Consider the following 17642-nt stretch of genomic DNA (forward strand, 5'->3'; position numbering starts at 1 on the left):
CATGTTGGTATTTGGTTATCTGGTTGTCGGTTGCATGGTCTTGTCAAGGTATGACAATGGTTTTCAGCCTTGCCTTACCTTTTTCCAGATAGCCATGGTGTGATGGAATTGTTTCTTGTTTTTAAGCTTTGGAATTGCTGGATGGTTTCGGAATCCGGGCCGGACGTGGTCTAAAGAAAATTCCCAAAGGCCTAGGAATCCCTTGACCGGTTTTGGCAGGATACATGGTAAAGCCTAAGGGTGGAGTCTCGATTTAGGGCTTAACGATCCAGTGTGGATTTCGGTAAAACCTAAGAGACAAGGAGACATAAAATTCCTCAAGGATAGTGATGGAGTTCCCTTAGCAAGATTTATGACAATGGGAAAATGGGTCCAAAATGTAAATAAGGTGACTCGTCCCCTCCTTATCACTTTGACGTCACAATCCACGCTTAACATGAACAAAGATGATTAATTCTGAGGTGTCAACTCTGTGATTGCACCTTAATTAATCATTGAACATAAATAGTGCAAATAACATCATTGTGAATAAAGTATTTTTTCTCATTTGCATAACAACGTATAAGTTTTTTTTTTTTTTTTAAATGGTTGTATTTTCAAACTTATAACCAGTCATAATTGTGTAAAAGTTTTTGAAAAATGATTGGGCTTTCAAACTCATGACTAATCTTAAGTATAAAGATTTCAAACCCGACCAAGACTACCACTGTTTTCAACTCTTGTTTTATTGTGGCAAATTTAAAGTTTATTCTTAGTACTAACCACTTAACGTGGGTTGGGGTATTCATTTGAAATGACTCAGAAAATACAAAACATATATTTAAAGAAGTTGAGTCTTTATGGATTATGAGACACCCTAGCTTTATCACATGACTAAATCTTAATGAGTTGTTTTTAGTGTGACTTTTTGGAATCTTTTACAATGGGTTTTTCCGGTTTAATTTCTCTAAAATCTAGCCAGATTTTTTTGAAATCACAAGTTTGATGGGTAACTCTCGCACAATCCAAGTGCCCTAGGGATTTTTCAGAGTGCTAAATCCATATATACAATGAAAAAACAGTTTAAATAATACAAATGAAGATTTCACCTCAATTTTTTTTGCCAAATTCCAACACCAAAAAATCTAAAAAATCACACAAAAACAATTCCAAATCTTAATAGTGTTTTATGAGTTATCATTTATGATCCATAGAAGTACATATGAGGTATTTACTTTGTCATAGTAATTTAAAGTTTACTTTGAGTCCCGACAATTTGACTTGGCCTGTTCATAAGAAATGACTTGGCTCACGACATATATTGAAAGAATTTGAGTCTCGCAAGCGCTCTAGCTTTATCATATGACTAAATCTTAATTGGGTTTTATAAGTTATTTGATGTTCATATCATTTATAATTCACGTCAATTACAAAACATATATTTAAAGAATTTAAGTTTTTATGAAATATGAAATAACGTAGGTTTATGATATTTCCAAATCCTATGTATTTTTTAAGTCGTGTAATATTTATATCGTCTTCAAAAGAGATGCATCTTTGAATGTTGTAATAAACAAGGAAGGCTGCGAAGCAGCTAGTCCCTGCACACAACACACAGTTATGAACACAGTTATGAACTGAAATCTCAGGTTCGGATTAGAATTAGAAAGCTGTGCAAACCATTGGAGGAGGATGATAGTCCAAAGTCTGAAATCTCAGGTTCGGATTAGAATTAGAAAGTTGTGCAAACCATTGGAGGAGGATCAAGTAACCTGTAGCCGATGAATAACTTTTTGATTAATTTTTTTCATGTTATAATCATATGTTGCATTTGAATGAACATGTGATTTTCAAATTTTTATTGACGTTACTGTTTGCACATTCATCTTGGATTGTTGTCTTGATGGAATTATGCACGTAAAACATGTGAAAGACAGAGGCTCGGACAAGATTAGATTGCAAATAGATGTAACTTAATGTTTGTATTGAATAAAATGTACGGTAGTTGTTCTGTCTGACTTGAGTCAAATTAAGGTTGTAATATTCCTTTAGCGGAAGGTCAAAATCTTCCCTGAATGAAGCGAATGCGCCCTTCAGGATTTGGATTGTCAAGCATGGTTTAACCATTATGACGGATTAGAATTAGAAAGTTGTGCAAACCATTGGAGGAGGATGATAGTCCAAAGTCTGAAATCTCAGGTTCGGATTAGAATTAGAAAGCTGTGCAAACCATTGGAGGAGGATCAAGTAACCTGTAGCCGATGAATAACTTTTTGATTAATTTTTTTCATGTTATAATCATATGTTGCATTTGAATGAACATGTGATTTTCAAATTTTTATTGACGTTACTGTTTGCACATTCATCTTGGATTGTTGTCTTGATGGACTTATGCACGTAAAACATGTGAAACACAGAGGCTCGGACAAGATTAGATTGCAAATAGATGTAACTTAATGTTTGTATTGAATAATCGCCTTGAAACAAGCAGACAAGGACCATCATGCTACCCTCTATCACATTGAAGCTACCAAACAACATTTGAAAGCTAGCCATCGTAAACTCAGTAAAGTATTTAATTTAAAAATAAAAATAAAAAATTGTTATTAATAAATATAAATCAAAGTGGCAAATTTAACACAATGATATTATATATTTTCGACACATGGTATCCATGCCTGCATACTTTCACAAGTATGCCACATGGATTTATGCTCGGACCACTTGTCCATAACGAATCGAGATGTATGTCTGTTGTTATTTTTCCTGTTAAAGCTCGTAGACGATAACCTGCCAAGTTTCCTCCTGTTAAAGCTAATCGAAGGTGGAGGTCACCACTGGTTAGCTTTCCTGAGAACGTGGCGGTCATCACTTGCTAGCTTTCCTGAGAACCTGAATTGACCAAAACTCAAGCGGTATGAATTCTTTCTGTGCGGTATGAGCGATATGAATTGGTCTAAGCGGTATGAATTCTTTCTGTGCCTTGTTTTCTGTCCATTATCTATTAGCTAGTCCTCATCTGTAGAATTGTCCGCTTTCGTGTGTTGTTTCCACGAGAAAAATTTGATGGCTGTTTGGTTACCTGAAAAATGTGAATCAAGAGCTGATGTGAGATTGCCTTGTAAATTTCATGGAAGGTATGAATGCCGCAATGCTAAAAAGAGATAAAGGTGTCATAATCATTCCATAATTTTCCTGAATGTGAAAGTGAAATCTGCTACCGGTAATGGTTTTGATGAAAATAATGTAATGAGAAATATAATAAAGAGGAAGAAAAAATAGCCATACAACCCACAAATATCTAGCTTGAACCATGGCATCCACAAATATCTAGCTTGAACCATGGCATTTGACGGAAGGCCAATGTCTCCCCAACTGGCAGTTATAGCTGCTTGTGAACCGCCTCTATTCCACATGATTAGAACAACTCTGTTATTGCACATTGCCCCAGCCCAGACCTGCAGTTATTTATATGTTCAAAAAGACATTAAGAGAAAATATGTCAAAATTACAGTATATATTTTAACATTAAAGGCCAAAAAGAGAAAATGCATAAAAAGGATAAGAGAGAAACCCACTGCTTATTTAAATAAATAGATAATTGCCTAATATGAAATAGAAATCTCATTTCCTCTGACATTGAATTTCAAATATCTAGCTTGAACCATGGCATTTGACGGAAGGCCAATGTCTCCCCAACTGGCAGTTATAGCTGCTTGTGAACCGCCTCTATTCCACAGGATTAGAACAACTCTGTTATTGCACATTGCCCCAGCCCAGACCTGCAGTTATTTATATGTTCAAAAAGACATTAAGAGAAAATATGTCAAAATTACAGTATATATTTTAACATTAAAGGCCAAAAAGAGAAAATGCACAAAAAGGATAAGAGAGAAACCCACTGCTTATTTAAATAAATAGATAATTGCCTAATATGAAATAGAAATCTCATTTCCTCTGACATTGAATTTGTTCGCTAATATTATGCAAATTTGTGTTTCACAGTTCTAGAAACTGATAAGGAGACAGGAAATTGGCGTATGGTTCTGGCAAATGGGCATCGTTTTCATACGTGTGGAAAACCGCTGTTGCAAGATACTGAGTATTTCAATAAAGCAATCCAAAGTATTCTTTTTATTAAAAAACCGCTGTGGCCGGCACTGAAATTGAATTTAGCCGAGCCGCACTCAGCCCTGTCGCTGCAATTTACAAACAAAACCGACATTAATCTCGACTGCTACGAACAATTGCAGAACTACGGAAAATAAAAATAACTGTCATCAAGAAAAAGGTTGGCAAAAAATGAAATGAAAATGGCAGAAGAGCTTGCGAAACAGCTGCCATTGTTAAGATGATCCAAGAAGAGGAAAACTGATTAATTTCAGAGCAAAACCAGCCAGAAATGAAGTTGCGCGTAGCGAATACAAGCTACTAGTTCGATGCTGTGTGAAGGCAAGCTACTAGTTCGATGCTGTGTGAAGGCATGGGTGTGGTGATATACGAAGGAATGGAGGTGCATGCCAAGTGGTCAACATGCAGATATGAGCCGGTAGGCGGACACCTCGCGCCATGAACCAAACCTTACCATATGTATGCCGTTCGGATATCATACGAAATAACATTAAACATTAGCCAATTAATCTTAGCATTAAGAGCAAACCGCTAACGGTCAGGCGCTGTTCATTGTGCCTAAATAGCAATTTAGGCTATGGTCGGGCCTCTTCCGCCTCGGGAAGAGGCCAAATAAGATGGCGAAGGCAAAGTCAACTGAAGTCAACTCCAAACTTTACAATATCACTGCAAATAACATACGAAAAGTTTGCAAATTAATGCTAACTCGGCTCCGAACGGTTACTATAGTCCCTGCCGGATGCCAGATGGCAGGGACTAATAAAATATTATATGTACTGTACTCTATGTTAGACAAGTTTGATAGAAGGCAATAAATTTGTGTAGGACACTTCATCATCCTAAATTGAAATAAATGTAGTAATTAATTAAATTAAATCAAATATGTAATGTAAAGGTAAAAATAATAATATAATAATATAATAATATAATAATATATATATTATTTATTTATTAAATAAAATACAAAATAGTGATTATTCATTCAAAAATATATATTATATTAATTATTAATAATAACATTTAGTTAGGGGTTTTGTCATATATGAGGGTTAGGGTTACATATTTATATATTGAGAGCAGTGTTACATATTTTTATTAGAGATGTATGAAATTATTTTCATAATTGTTTGTTTATGGATTATATTAATTTATTTTATATTGTGCTATTTAATAATTGTATCTTTAAATGTATTAAGTATACAAATTAAATATATAAATTAAATTTATGGTTTGATTGTTTTGCTCATATAAGTCATTTTGGTTAGAATTAGTCACAATGACTTCCAATATAATTGAGTGAAGTAGTCAACTTCACCTATGATTTTATAATTATATATAAATGAAATTGAAATCAAATCCAAGACTAATGTGTCGTGATATGATCACAAAGAAGCACATCTCTTTGAAATCATTCAACTTTGAAGCTTGTTAAAAGAATTACCTTCATTTTACAATGTTATATATGGGTTGCTACCTATCGCCATAGGAATGACTGTCTTACTCGTGCTTCATGCATTAAACAAAGCAAAGGCATTGCTAGCTACCCAGCTAAAGCCTACGCTCTTTGCATGGTGATTACATTCCAACTAAAGGCCTTTCCTTCAACTACGACAACTAGCCACATTGTGAACTTTACATCTATTCCACCTAGGTTAAGCAACAATCTTATTGTTTCAGTGCTACACTTTAGACTAGCTACAACCTCTGCCCACCAGGTGACGTAGTTAATTGCAGTTACAATGTTGAGAGCACATCAATATTTTGCATGAAGGTGCCTACCTAAGATAGAACAATGACAATAGACTTTGAAACAGGGTATGGAGCTTAAAAAACTCCCTATGCTATGCCCCAATCTACCTCTACCTCTAATATCGAACTTCCTAAAAACTTTGGTATGTGATTGAGGAATTAGAAACAAAAACTTCTTGGCTTCCTATGTTGACTTTAACTTACCACCAATGCTGACTTTAACTTACCACTAATGTTGATAATTCAATGTTCAACTATTTGAGAGTTAAGTCGAGTCATCATTCTACATTGAAACGAGAGAATGTCACCTGAATACCGTTGATTTGCTTGGTATTTCACCTTTAAACCCTGTATAATTAAAAAATACCACAATAAATGCAATGGTTGAAATTATTGTGCCCATATGTATTGCTTATATACCTAAGGGATAATTCATGAGAAGCATTAGTAGATAATCTTCAAAAGAACCAAGCAACGAGCCTAAGAAGGGACAAAGGAACAAAACTCCCACATAGAGCCCCTATCCACCAAGCACAACATACCAAAACAAATAATGTCCAAAGTGAAAGCAAAAGCCAAAGCCAAAATCCATGCACAAAGTTGTTATCCTCCAAGTAATGTAGACCATAACTAAAAATTAAAGTCCAATCCAAAAACATAGAGTGGGACAAGCTAGAGGAATGGCTTGAAACTAGATTATTCCCATTAAGAACACTAAGGTTTTCTAGAGTCAATCCAAACTTTAATCTCGCATTGGAGGCTAAAGTGCATGCCAAATACTAAGGAGTGCAATAAATGCATGAGTAGGTATGTTGGAATAAATGCGTGTCACTCCAACCTTAATCACTTGTTAGTTAATTTCAAATGTACACAACTTGTAAAGTTTGAGAATCTATAACTCATAGAATATGTGATCAAAAGGGTGGCCCCATTTATACTTAGCATACACACCTTCAAATGAACTCCCTCACTAGCCTTCAAATCCATTAGGTGGTCAAAAGCCCTCAAGATTTAGAAAAATTCAACACACTCAAACTTTCTAACCATTCTAAATGCTCTTTGTATCATTATAGATATACAAATTTTAGGATAAACATCAATTATGAACTTGACATATTATAAGAATTAAGTCTCTCATCATTAATAAATTTTTGATCCTTTTATTTTGATAACAAACAATTCTTATATTAAACTTAATACTTTTACTTAATTATTAATCAAATCTTTAATCTCTTTACAAAACTTGATTCAATTTATTCTTTATAATTAATAACCACTCTCGCCCACTAACCCTTCCACTTTATTTACTAGCTAAAAATTACATTTTACATTTATTTAAATTACTAATAAATTGAAAATTTCCTATTCTCACAATTTCAGGCTCATCATGCTAAAATTGCAAGCCATTCCCTCCTAGAAAACATCCATTTCCATGAAAAGTCTGAATTTCACATACCTTCTCATAACTCTATTGTTATTAAAAAACTATCCCACCAAAAATAGGGCTAATGGTTTAAAACAACAATATAATATTAAATTTCACATACCTTCTCATAACTCTATTGTTATTAAAAAACTAACCCACCAATATAGGGCTAATGGTTTAAAAACGACAATATAATATTAATAATATAAAAAAAAGTTAAAGGGAAGGCGCTATAAAGTGTAATTAAGTTGTAATTGCCGCATGTGAATTCTACCGTGCAGTTTTGTCCTATAAATTTCCTCGCTCAACCATTTGAAAGCTTTTGAGTCGAAGAAAATGTTAGTTAAAATGCTAACTAAGCAATGGAGTTAAGAAATTGGATTTCCACGGATTGGTTATGCGATATGTAAGGAAGGTACCGAGCATGGCTGATTGAACTTGCGGGGCTTAAAGATCCAATTCTTGGAACATCCGAATTGAGTCGCTGTTGCTATTTTATGATCATGGTTTCCAATCGTTTCTCCTTCTCGGTTGCACCAATTTGGTAAATTTGCAGTGTCTAGGGCTTCGATCTCGTGGCTACTTTTTGCAGGTAAGTCCGGCTTTGAATTTATTTTCATAAAGGGATAGGTTGTCCTTTGCCACGGAAGACTCCCAAAGCTGTTAATTTTATTCAAATCCTGCCAATTCTCATGTTGTTATCTCGAATTTTGAATTCATAAAGTTTGTGTCTCCGCGGCAACCAGTAGGGTTTAGGGTCGACGTCTGGGAGCAGTCTTTTCGGGTCTAGTATTATATTTTTTTGGAATTATTTGGCAAGTTTGGGCTATCAAACTCAGTAAGCTCGAAATTTTTAGTTCATCTTAAACGGCTATTAAAATCAGATTCCATCTTATTGAACAGATTGTTATTGCAGTCTGTCTGGTGATTTTGATTTTAGGGTTTTGAATTTTCTCGCAGGTAGTTTGTGTTCGGATAAGAATGTCTCGAGGAATCCGGAGGACGAGTTTTATCGAGTCAGAACTGGTATATTTTTAGCTTGCATTGGAAGGGGAAATAATATGTCGAGGAGACACAGTGTCACGGGCCTTGGATGTTCAGTCTGTAGATATTGAGTGGTTGATTGGAGTTCTTAATTTATTAGGTAATTACATATTTGGTTGAAGAAACTGTTTTTAAAATGCAAAGGCCAGGAGGGGACACTCCACAGTTCAGGCACGGGCCTCCAACAGCGACCCCGTCCTCAGCAGCACCCCCACCACCCCCTTCTGGTTTTCTCCCGGGAGCGATGAACATGGGTCGTCCTTATGCACCTCCTGCAATGCACAGCCGAGGTCCTATGATGCCTCCTCCTCGATTTCCAGGCGGGCAACAGCGTTCCGGGTTTGGGCTGCCTCCAGCCATGCCACAGCCTTATGGTGGCAATACATTAACTCCAGGGCAACAGATTCCAGCTGCTCCACCTGTTCACATGATGTCTTCTCAACCTGCTCCTGGAACAATGCCCTCCAGGCATCCTCCTCCACCAGGATTGCTACCGGCCGCAGGTCAGCAAGTGCCATCATTGGGGCAGTCATTACCTGGACCGCCTCCAGGAGCTCCATCTGCGGGAGCTCCGCATCCGGGAGCTAAGCATCCGGGAGCTCCACCTTTAAACACATCTTCAGCTGAATGCAGTTCTCTGGTAAATTCTCCTTTACCTCCTTCAGCTCCTCCACAAGGCTTTCAGGGACATCTGCTGCCAACAGTTCTGCCTCCCCCCCCACAGAAGCCAATAGACGATGAAGTGGTGCGGAACATTGAAGTTTTATCACAATTTGTTGCTAAGAATGGGCCTCAATTCGAAAATATGGCTCGAGATAAGCAAGCAGGAAATCCGAAGTTTTCGTTTCTTTTCGGTGGAGAACCTGGAAGTGATGCTGCAATTGGGCAGGACTATTTTCACTGGTTCAAGATGAAGTGTCAGATGGAACAAAGCACGAGCAGGAAAGGAGAAGGAAGGAGCCTGTTGGCAGCTCCATCATTTCCTTTTGATTCCAGCCAGCAGCCTACAGGTCCAGGTGTTGTGTCAGGAGGATTGCCAGCAGGTTCAAAAGTTGCCTCAGCAGGATTGGCCACAGATCCAAAAGTTGCCTCGGGAGGGTCTTCAATATTTCCTGCAGTTTCAGACATGGACATGGACATGGACATGGAAGGTGGAGTTTTGGATGACTAACTCTCCTACATTTTTGTTTATTATATTAAAATTCCTCCCCTTTCTTTTATGTTTAATTAGCAGTTATACTTTTCTGCCGGTATGTTTTCTTCTATGCTAGGTAGGAGTATGTGTTTTGACTTCAATGCATTAACCTTGGTTAAAGCCATTTTTGTTCATTTTCATACTTAAAAAATAAGTGAAATCTCATTTTATGGCCCTTAAGATCCATATCAATGGTGTCAGTGGAAATTACTAATTTGTTCTTAATTAGAAGTTATTTTCGCTTGACAAGGTAGAAAAATAGATACAACTAGAGTGCAAAAGGTAACCTTCATTCACTTGCTTCTTCGACATATGGGTTACAAAATTACTTTGTATTTTGCCCTTGCCGATTTCAACAAAGAATGAGGCGGAATGAAAATTCCAACTAAGCTCATAGTAGTGCGAGGAAATTGAAGAAAGGTTACCAGGCTCTGGGTTTAACAATATGAAATGAGGGTTTTGTCTTAGTTTTTATATATATTAATGTGAGGAATAAAGAAATGTTTCTTGGCAATATGAAATAGTCGCGATGTTTGAGTTTCTGTAGTCATTTTTGATTGTCATCACATATTAAGGTTTCCTGACTTTGTGTTTAACAATATGAAATAGTGTCGATGTCTTAGTTTTTGTAGTAATTTTTGATTCTCCCACTAGATTTTTCTAGTCAAAACAATGTTCTTTTTTAAGGACATTCCACCTTGCTTCTTATGGTTATGTGTTGGAATTCGTTGGCTCAGTATGGAATTGGCTAGCATAGAATTGATTGGTTCCATACAATATTGATGATATTGACGATGAGGATCCCAATATAGGCAAGTATTTTGTTGATATGTACTTATTTATTGTAGTGGGATTTTTGGACTTTAGAGGCCATTTAGAGCCTCTTTTTGATGTATTTTTGGTTTAGAGCTGGATTGCACTTGGTGTTATTTTTGGTAATATGCCCCCTTACTTGGTATATTGATGCAGGAGCATTCAGCTCAACATCATTATTGTATTCTAGTAGACATAGGGGGTCTTGTGTTTCAAGGAAGTTGGTTTCCTAAGTATTGAATTAATGTAATTATTTAATATTTTGAGTGATTTTAATGAGAGAAGCTAGAATATGATTTAATTGAATATAGTGAGGCATATTTGTAAATATTCTCAAATGTAGGAGAATATGAGAGATTTAGGATAGTTGAGAGAACTGAGGGATTTGCGAATTGATTGTAAATCTTAGATTAGGAGTTAGTTCATGATCTTGTGGATTTGAGAGAATCCTTAGGGATGAGAAAGAGATTTTAGGATTTTGTTGAGAAGCTTATGGATCTAAACTAGGAATTGGTTTTAGAATCCCTTTCTGTAAAATTGTAAGCCTAAAAGGCATAGATAGAGGTAGACAAAGACAGAGAGAGAGAGAGTTAGACATTTAGCTAGTGTTTGTAAGCCTATGGGCAGATAATGAACAGAGGCCATTAATTAGAAGATGAGGTCAAGGAGAGACAAAGAATCTCATCATGTAATTGTTTGTTCCTATATATATATGCACAGAGATTCAATTCCAAGTTGTATAAGTGTGTCGTTGAGTATCGAATGGTCAATGATTAGTTAGTTAGTGTATTTTGTGTAACAGAGCTACAGGCGGAGTTTGGCAGTGACACATAGAGAAGCATGATGAGGAGGATTATAATGGATCGTTGAATCCATTAGAAAGATCAAAGCCAAAGCTCAGGAGGAAGTGTACAATGAAACAGCCAAGGGATCAGAACCTTGAAGAAACCCGAAATCATAGAAACGTTGAAGAAATAGCGTAAAAACATAAGTAAACAGAGTAGTGGCGGAGTAAAGTGTCAATTTACAACAACTGTTGGATCTAACAGATGAACGGCCAGGATTAAATCGCAAGAGTGGAAAAATCGAGATCGCATCACAATCTTTCAAAGGGAAGAAGTGATTGCGACATGCGATATGTAGCCGGACCTGAAACTTATCAAATGTAACCTATAACCCCATTGGGTCCGTAAGTCATGTTGGATCGGAACTTTTAAGAGGAAGAGGTCAAGTGCGAAGGATCAAGCGATAGTTGATAGCGATAGCGATAAGCGTTGATCGGAGATCAGAGGAGGAGCAGCGCAGCGGAATGTTTGATATGGAAGGGCAGAACCGACGATATATGAATGCGGGTGTATAGTTTTTGAGATCCGCTTATGTGGTTCGGAGCTCAATTTCAATGTATTTCCTTTGTATTCCGTTAAAGTGTTGTGCCGAGTCTTTTAATGTACAAGTGGTGTTAAACGATTCCGATAGTCGCATATCAGAGTCAGAGGGGTGATAAGAGCATATATGTGGTATGACCATGGCAAACTACGATGAGCGATTGCGATAAAGGCAATTCTTGGGAAAAGTGGTGTTAAACGATTCCGATAGTCGCATATCGGAGTCAGAGGGGTGATAAGAGCATAGATGTGGTATGACCATGGCAAACTACGATGAGCGATTGCGATAAAGGCAATTCTTGGGAAATGTGCAAAGGCTGAAGAAAGGCAGAAAATGGTTTATTGCATAGGTTTATGCATACTGTGGGTAAAGCAGGGGTAACCTTGCGTTATTTGGTATCAGAGTAAGGTGAAGTTCTGGGTGAAGAAGAAGATGGCTACTGATAGTCATAGCAGAGGTTTTGAAAGAAACCACAGCCAAGGACAGAAAGACATCATTGAAACAGATGATGAGAAGGAGAGACTAGCTGATAGTCTCAAGAGTTCTTTGAGTTTGAATCAACATACTGATATGCTGACAAAAGAAGAGAGATCCGAGCAACATACTGAAGTGTTTCCAAAGGCACAAAAGCCTTATGTTTTTGATTTTAACAAGTGTTTTGTGAGTGCATGTTTTGTTGCAGATGCTGAAGCAAATTTGGCACAGATGAGCAACCAAACAAAAATGGAAGAAGAAGATTCTATTGAAGAATTTAATCCATGGAACATAGATGTTCAATTGCAGGAGAGAATGTTGGAAAGACAAGATTCAGTGCAGACAGAGATAATCTTAACAGAGGGTAAGGATGATCAATCAGAGTATGAACTTAATTGACAAGGAGAAGAAGATGAAGCAGAAGACAACATACATACAACAGAAACAAAGGAGTAAAGCATTTGGGCGGTTACAAGCTTGGGACCCTGGAGGTTTTCTAACAACATATGAAGACACATGATCAGGAGATCATGAAAATTTTCCACTTTGGGAGTTTGATGCAGGAGCATTCAGCTCAACATCATTATTGTATTCTAGTAGACATAGGGGGCCTTGTGTTTCAAGGAAGTTGGTTTCCTAAGTATTGAATCAATGTAATTATTTAATGTTTTGAGTGATTTTAATGAGAGAAGCTAGAATAGGATTTAATTGAATATAGTGAGACATATTTGTAAATATTCTCGAATGTAGGAGAATATGAGAGATTTATGATAGTTGAGAGAACTGAGGGATTTGAGAATTGATTGTAAATTTTAGATTAGGAGTTAGTTCATGATTTTGTGGATTTAAGAGAATCCTTAGGGATGAGAAAGAGATTTTAGGATTTTGTTGAGAAGCTTATGGATCTAAACCAGGAATTGGTTTTAGAATCCCTTTTTGTATAAATATGTGAGCCTAAAAGGCATAGAGAGAGGTTGAGAGAGAGAGAGAGAGAGAGAGTTAGACATTTAGCTAGTGTTTGTAACAAAGCTACAGGCGGAGTTCGATGATGACACAAAGAGAAGCATGATGAGAAGGATCATAATGGATCGTTGAATCCATTAGAAAGATCAAAGCCAAAGCTCAGGAGGAAGTGTGCAATGAAACAACCAAGTGATCAGAACCTTGAAGAAACCCGGAATTACAAAAACGCTGAAGAAATAGTGTAAAAACATAAGTAAACAGAGTAGCGGAGGATTAAAGTGTTAATGTATAGCAACCGTTAGATCTAACAGATCAACGGCTAGGATTAAATCGCAAGAGTGGAAAAATCGGGATCGCATCGCAATCTTTCAAAGGGAAGAAGCGATTGCGACATACAATATGTAGCCGGACCCGAAACTTATCAAATGTAACCTATAACCCCATCGGGCCTGTAAGTCATGTCGGATCAGAAATTTTAAAAGGAAGAGGTGAAGTGTGAAGGATCAAGCGATAACCGATAGCGATAACGATAAGTGTTGATCGGAGATCGGAGATCGGGCAGATCGGAGATCGGAGGAGGAGCAACGCAGCGGAAGGTTTGATATGGAAGGGCGGAATTGACGATATATGAATGCGGGTGTATAGTTTTTGAGATCCGCTTCTGTGGTTCGGAGCAGAACTTCAATGTATTTCCTTTATATTCCGTTAAAGTGTTGTGTCAGTCTTTAATGTGAAAGTGGTGTTAAACGGTTCTGATAGTCACATATCGAAGTCGGAGGGGTGATAAGAGCATATATGTGGTATGACCATGGCAAATTGCGATGAGTGATTGCGATAAAGGCAATTCTTGGGCAATGTGCAAAGGTTGAGGAAAGGCGGAAAATGGTTTATTGCATAGGTTTATGCATACTGTGGGTAAAGCCGGGGTAACCCTGTGTCATATATATATGGGAAACTTTGCATATGTGTATAATTCCTCGTTCATGAGAGAAGCTTTGATACCAATAGGCTCTAAATGCCTCCTCCCTTCTTTCTCCTATTGTGTCATATTTGTACATCTTTCAATCCTATCCCAAGTTGTTCTTAAGGGGGGATGTTAGGATATTCCGACACATAGGAAATAGTTAAGTATAACTTGGTTTAGTGTAGAGTTAGGTACAGTGCGTTTCTTTACTAAGTACTTTTGTAACTTACAATCCAATGGTCACGATATGTTCTAGACATGAAGTGATGCGACGATTCATTCTCTCCTCGATATTATTGACACTTGATTTGTGGCTTAACACCCAATTGGTCCATGATCTCTATTTAAAGAGCATGGAGGGTCATTTGTAAGGTGATCGTTCATGAGAGAAGCTTATGCAAATTTTATTTCTTTTACATTAATAAATTGTCTGAAGTGGTCGTGTTGGCTCAAGCCGTAAACTGTTTCCCTCTTTGAGGGTTTTAGCCACGTTAAGAATACTGGTGCATTGATCTGTGAGCTGTTTGTGAGTGGTGCCCTTTGGTGTTCTATCTGAGGAACTTACCCTGTAAATTCTTACATGGTATTGGAGCTCTTTGAGGGCTGTATCCGTTGGTGAATTAAATCCGAAGGCGGTACAACTGCATTCGACTGTCGTTTCCAAGATCCACTGTTTTTGACTGCTTTCGGGTCGAGAAGATTGCTCTATTGTGTCAGGAGCATCTGTTCCAGTGAAGAGCCTCTTTCGTTTCACGCGAAAACTTTTCTGGTTGCCCCAACTACATCATTTTTAAGATCTGGAGGTATATAGTCTTTATTTGCAGTTTGAGTTATTTAGCTCTGTTTATTTCGGTTTATTTATCTCTCTGTTTTTATTATCGGGTCCATACCTTTCATTTTTGCTTATGCTCTTTGCCCCGCGTCTCTGTGCGATCTAAGCAAATCAGAAACATAAAGGAAGGATTGTTCTCATGCGTATGCTCTTTTCTACTGCGCTTTAGTGTGATATCGGAAAATTAGAAACAATGAGGAAAATATTTAGTTTCTGACGAAATCTAACTTCAAGCTGTAAGGTTTGGTCCAAAGTTACTTTATGAGAACATAGGTCTTGGGTTCAAGTCTTTCTTTTTGTTGAGTTATTTTTTCAAAAAGCACATGTAACTTATGTTTTAAAGTTACTTTATGTAAAAATGTTCTCACCCATTATAAAAAGTGAGTCACTTATAATTCTAAAGTCTCTTTATATTTTATTTAAGTTACAATTTACTGGGTAGTTCATAAAGTACCATTGTAAAAGTCATTTTCACTTATTTATAGAAGTGGGTCACATATATATATATATATTTTAAAGTGAGCTAATTAGATTAAGTTTGGAAAGGGGTTATTTTTTAAAAAATATAACATTAACATTCTTTCTGCACATTCACATACTTCGTCGGCTTCTTCAACAACTTTTCTTCAAAAAGCCACAACTTCTTCCTCTGGAAGCCGTTTTCAGAGTTTTTTTTTTGAATTGGCCTAATTTTTTGAGATCTTTCCATTGGAACACTTAGTTTCAACATCTACAACTTTAATTTCTGTTAAAATGGAAAGTTATTCTTAACAGCACCAACTACTTCCAATGTGTGTCCTACATGGAGGATTTATTTAAAAGTAAAGGTCTTTATAGAATAGCCTCAGGCCAAGAGTCTAAACCTAAAGATGAAGATAAGCAAGCCAAATGGGAAAATATGCAAGATCAAGCATGTGGGTTGATAGGGATGTCTAGGGTATCGCAGAACTTAGATACCCCCGATGAAGCAATGGAACAACTTAATAAAGTTTTGGAATTAAAAATGAAATTAGAGCCCATCAACTTGAAAATGAGTTGCTTATGTTGGACCCCAATAATTTTTCTTCCATTGAAGATTTTTTGTCTAAGTTCAAGACCCTTGGACTTCTCTTGGAAGGTGTTAAGGTTAAGAAAGAAGATGGTAGCCTTATCTATTCCATTCTTACTAAGTTGGGACCAACCTACTTTGTGTTTGTTTCCACCTTCCATTCTAATAGAGAAGCCTTTATTTCTGAAGGACAAGACTACAAGTCCTCTTTTGATGCCTTTTGTGATTTTTTAATAAGAGAACAAAAAAAACTCTTACATCTTGGTCTTCTTAATCTTGGAAACTCTTCTAAGAAAGCCTTAGCTGCCTAACAACAACCAAGTTCAAAGAATCCTAAGAAGAAACATCCTAAAAAGATAATGGTCCTAAACCAACTAAGGGTCCTAAGCACTTTTAATCTGAAAATGAAAAATCAATTCAACAAAATGATAAGGCAAATAAAAACAAAGCGAAGAAGACTGATAGACATTGCAACTTTTGTAATCGAGATGGCCACTTAGAATCCAAATGCTTTAAGAAGATGGAAGCCTTGGAAGCAACAATGAAGAAGCATAACATCCATTTGGAGCACTTTTCAACTTCAACTTCAACTTCATCTTTAGGAATAACACTTTCTGCATGTGGTTGTCAAGCATCTCTATCTCATTCTCATTCTCATGAGTGGCTCATTGATTTTGGAGCTTCTTATCACATGGCAAAAAACAAAGGCATTTTTTTCTTCTCTAAATGATTGTAACAAGAAAATTATATATGTTGGTGATGATAGATCTCTTAGTGTTGTAGGGATTGCAACTATTAATCTAAACAATGGTCAATTAAATGATTAATCATGTGTTCCAACCTTATCCCGCAACCTTCTATCTGCATATCGGATAACTCATTCAGGTGAAGGTAAAACCATTGAATTTTCACTTCATGATGTTGTAATTAAGGACCTAAGAGATCTTAGACAGATTTTAGCTACTGGAATTGCTGATGATTCTACAAGGTTGTATTAGTTTAACAACTTTGGGTCATCAACACTTTCCTCGGTATTTGTTTCTCATAATGAAGTGAGCAAACATTGGCATGAGCGATTTGGTCACTTAAATTATTGCTCCCATCAAAATCTATGTAAATAAAATATGGTGACAGGTCTTCCTATGGTATCTTGCAGAGATGGTGTTTGTTTTGGATGTGTACTCGGAAAACATCATCGGGATAGTTTGGAAAAACGTGCCTCTTAGCACGCGTCAACCCCTTTACAACTTGTGCATAATGATTTATGTGGTCCACTTCCAGTTGTTTCATTCTTTGGTGACAAGTGTTTCTTAACTTTCATTGATGATTTCTTCAGATGCACTTGGGTATACTTCTTAAAACTCAAGAGTGAAGTATTTAACATGTTCTTGGCATTTAAGGCCTATGTTGAGAAACAATATGGACATCAAATCCTTAAGTTAAGATCTGATAATGTCGGAGAATATGTTAACAACAAATTCATCAACTTTTGCACTAAGCATGGAATTCAAGTGCAACATACTACTCCACAACAAAATGGTGTAGCTGAAAGGAAGAATCACACCTTAAAGGAAATGGCTAAGCCTATGCATCAATCTAAAGGACTTGGTCTTAATTTTTGGGTAGAAGCATTTAACT

General features: G+C 36.7%; 1 protein-coding gene across 2 annotated transcripts in view; it reads left to right on the top strand.

Moving 5' to 3' along the window:
* Positions 1–7570: 7570 nt before the first annotated feature.
* LOC149217792 (uncharacterized) overlaps positions 7571–17642 on the top strand; it is a 130885-nt gene continuing 120813 nt past the window's right edge. For both annotated transcript variants that reach the window (XM_089393079.1, XM_089393080.1), the window contains exons 1-2: positions 7571–7877; positions 8246–9480. In XM_089393079.1, coding sequence (XP_089249205.1) covers positions 8466–9480 — 1015 coding nt within the window. In that variant the 5' untranslated portion in view covers positions 7571–7877; positions 8246–8465. The remainder of the gene's footprint in view (positions 7878–8245; positions 9481–17642) is intronic.

This window comes from Pinus tabuliformis, chromosome 1_1 (genome assembly GCF_031772625.1).
Source record: "Pinus tabuliformis cultivar Carrire ecotype Pingquan chromosome 1_1, CPIR1, whole genome shotgun sequence".
Classification (NCBI taxonomy): domain Eukaryota; kingdom Viridiplantae; phylum Streptophyta; class Pinopsida; order Pinales; family Pinaceae; genus Pinus; species Pinus tabuliformis.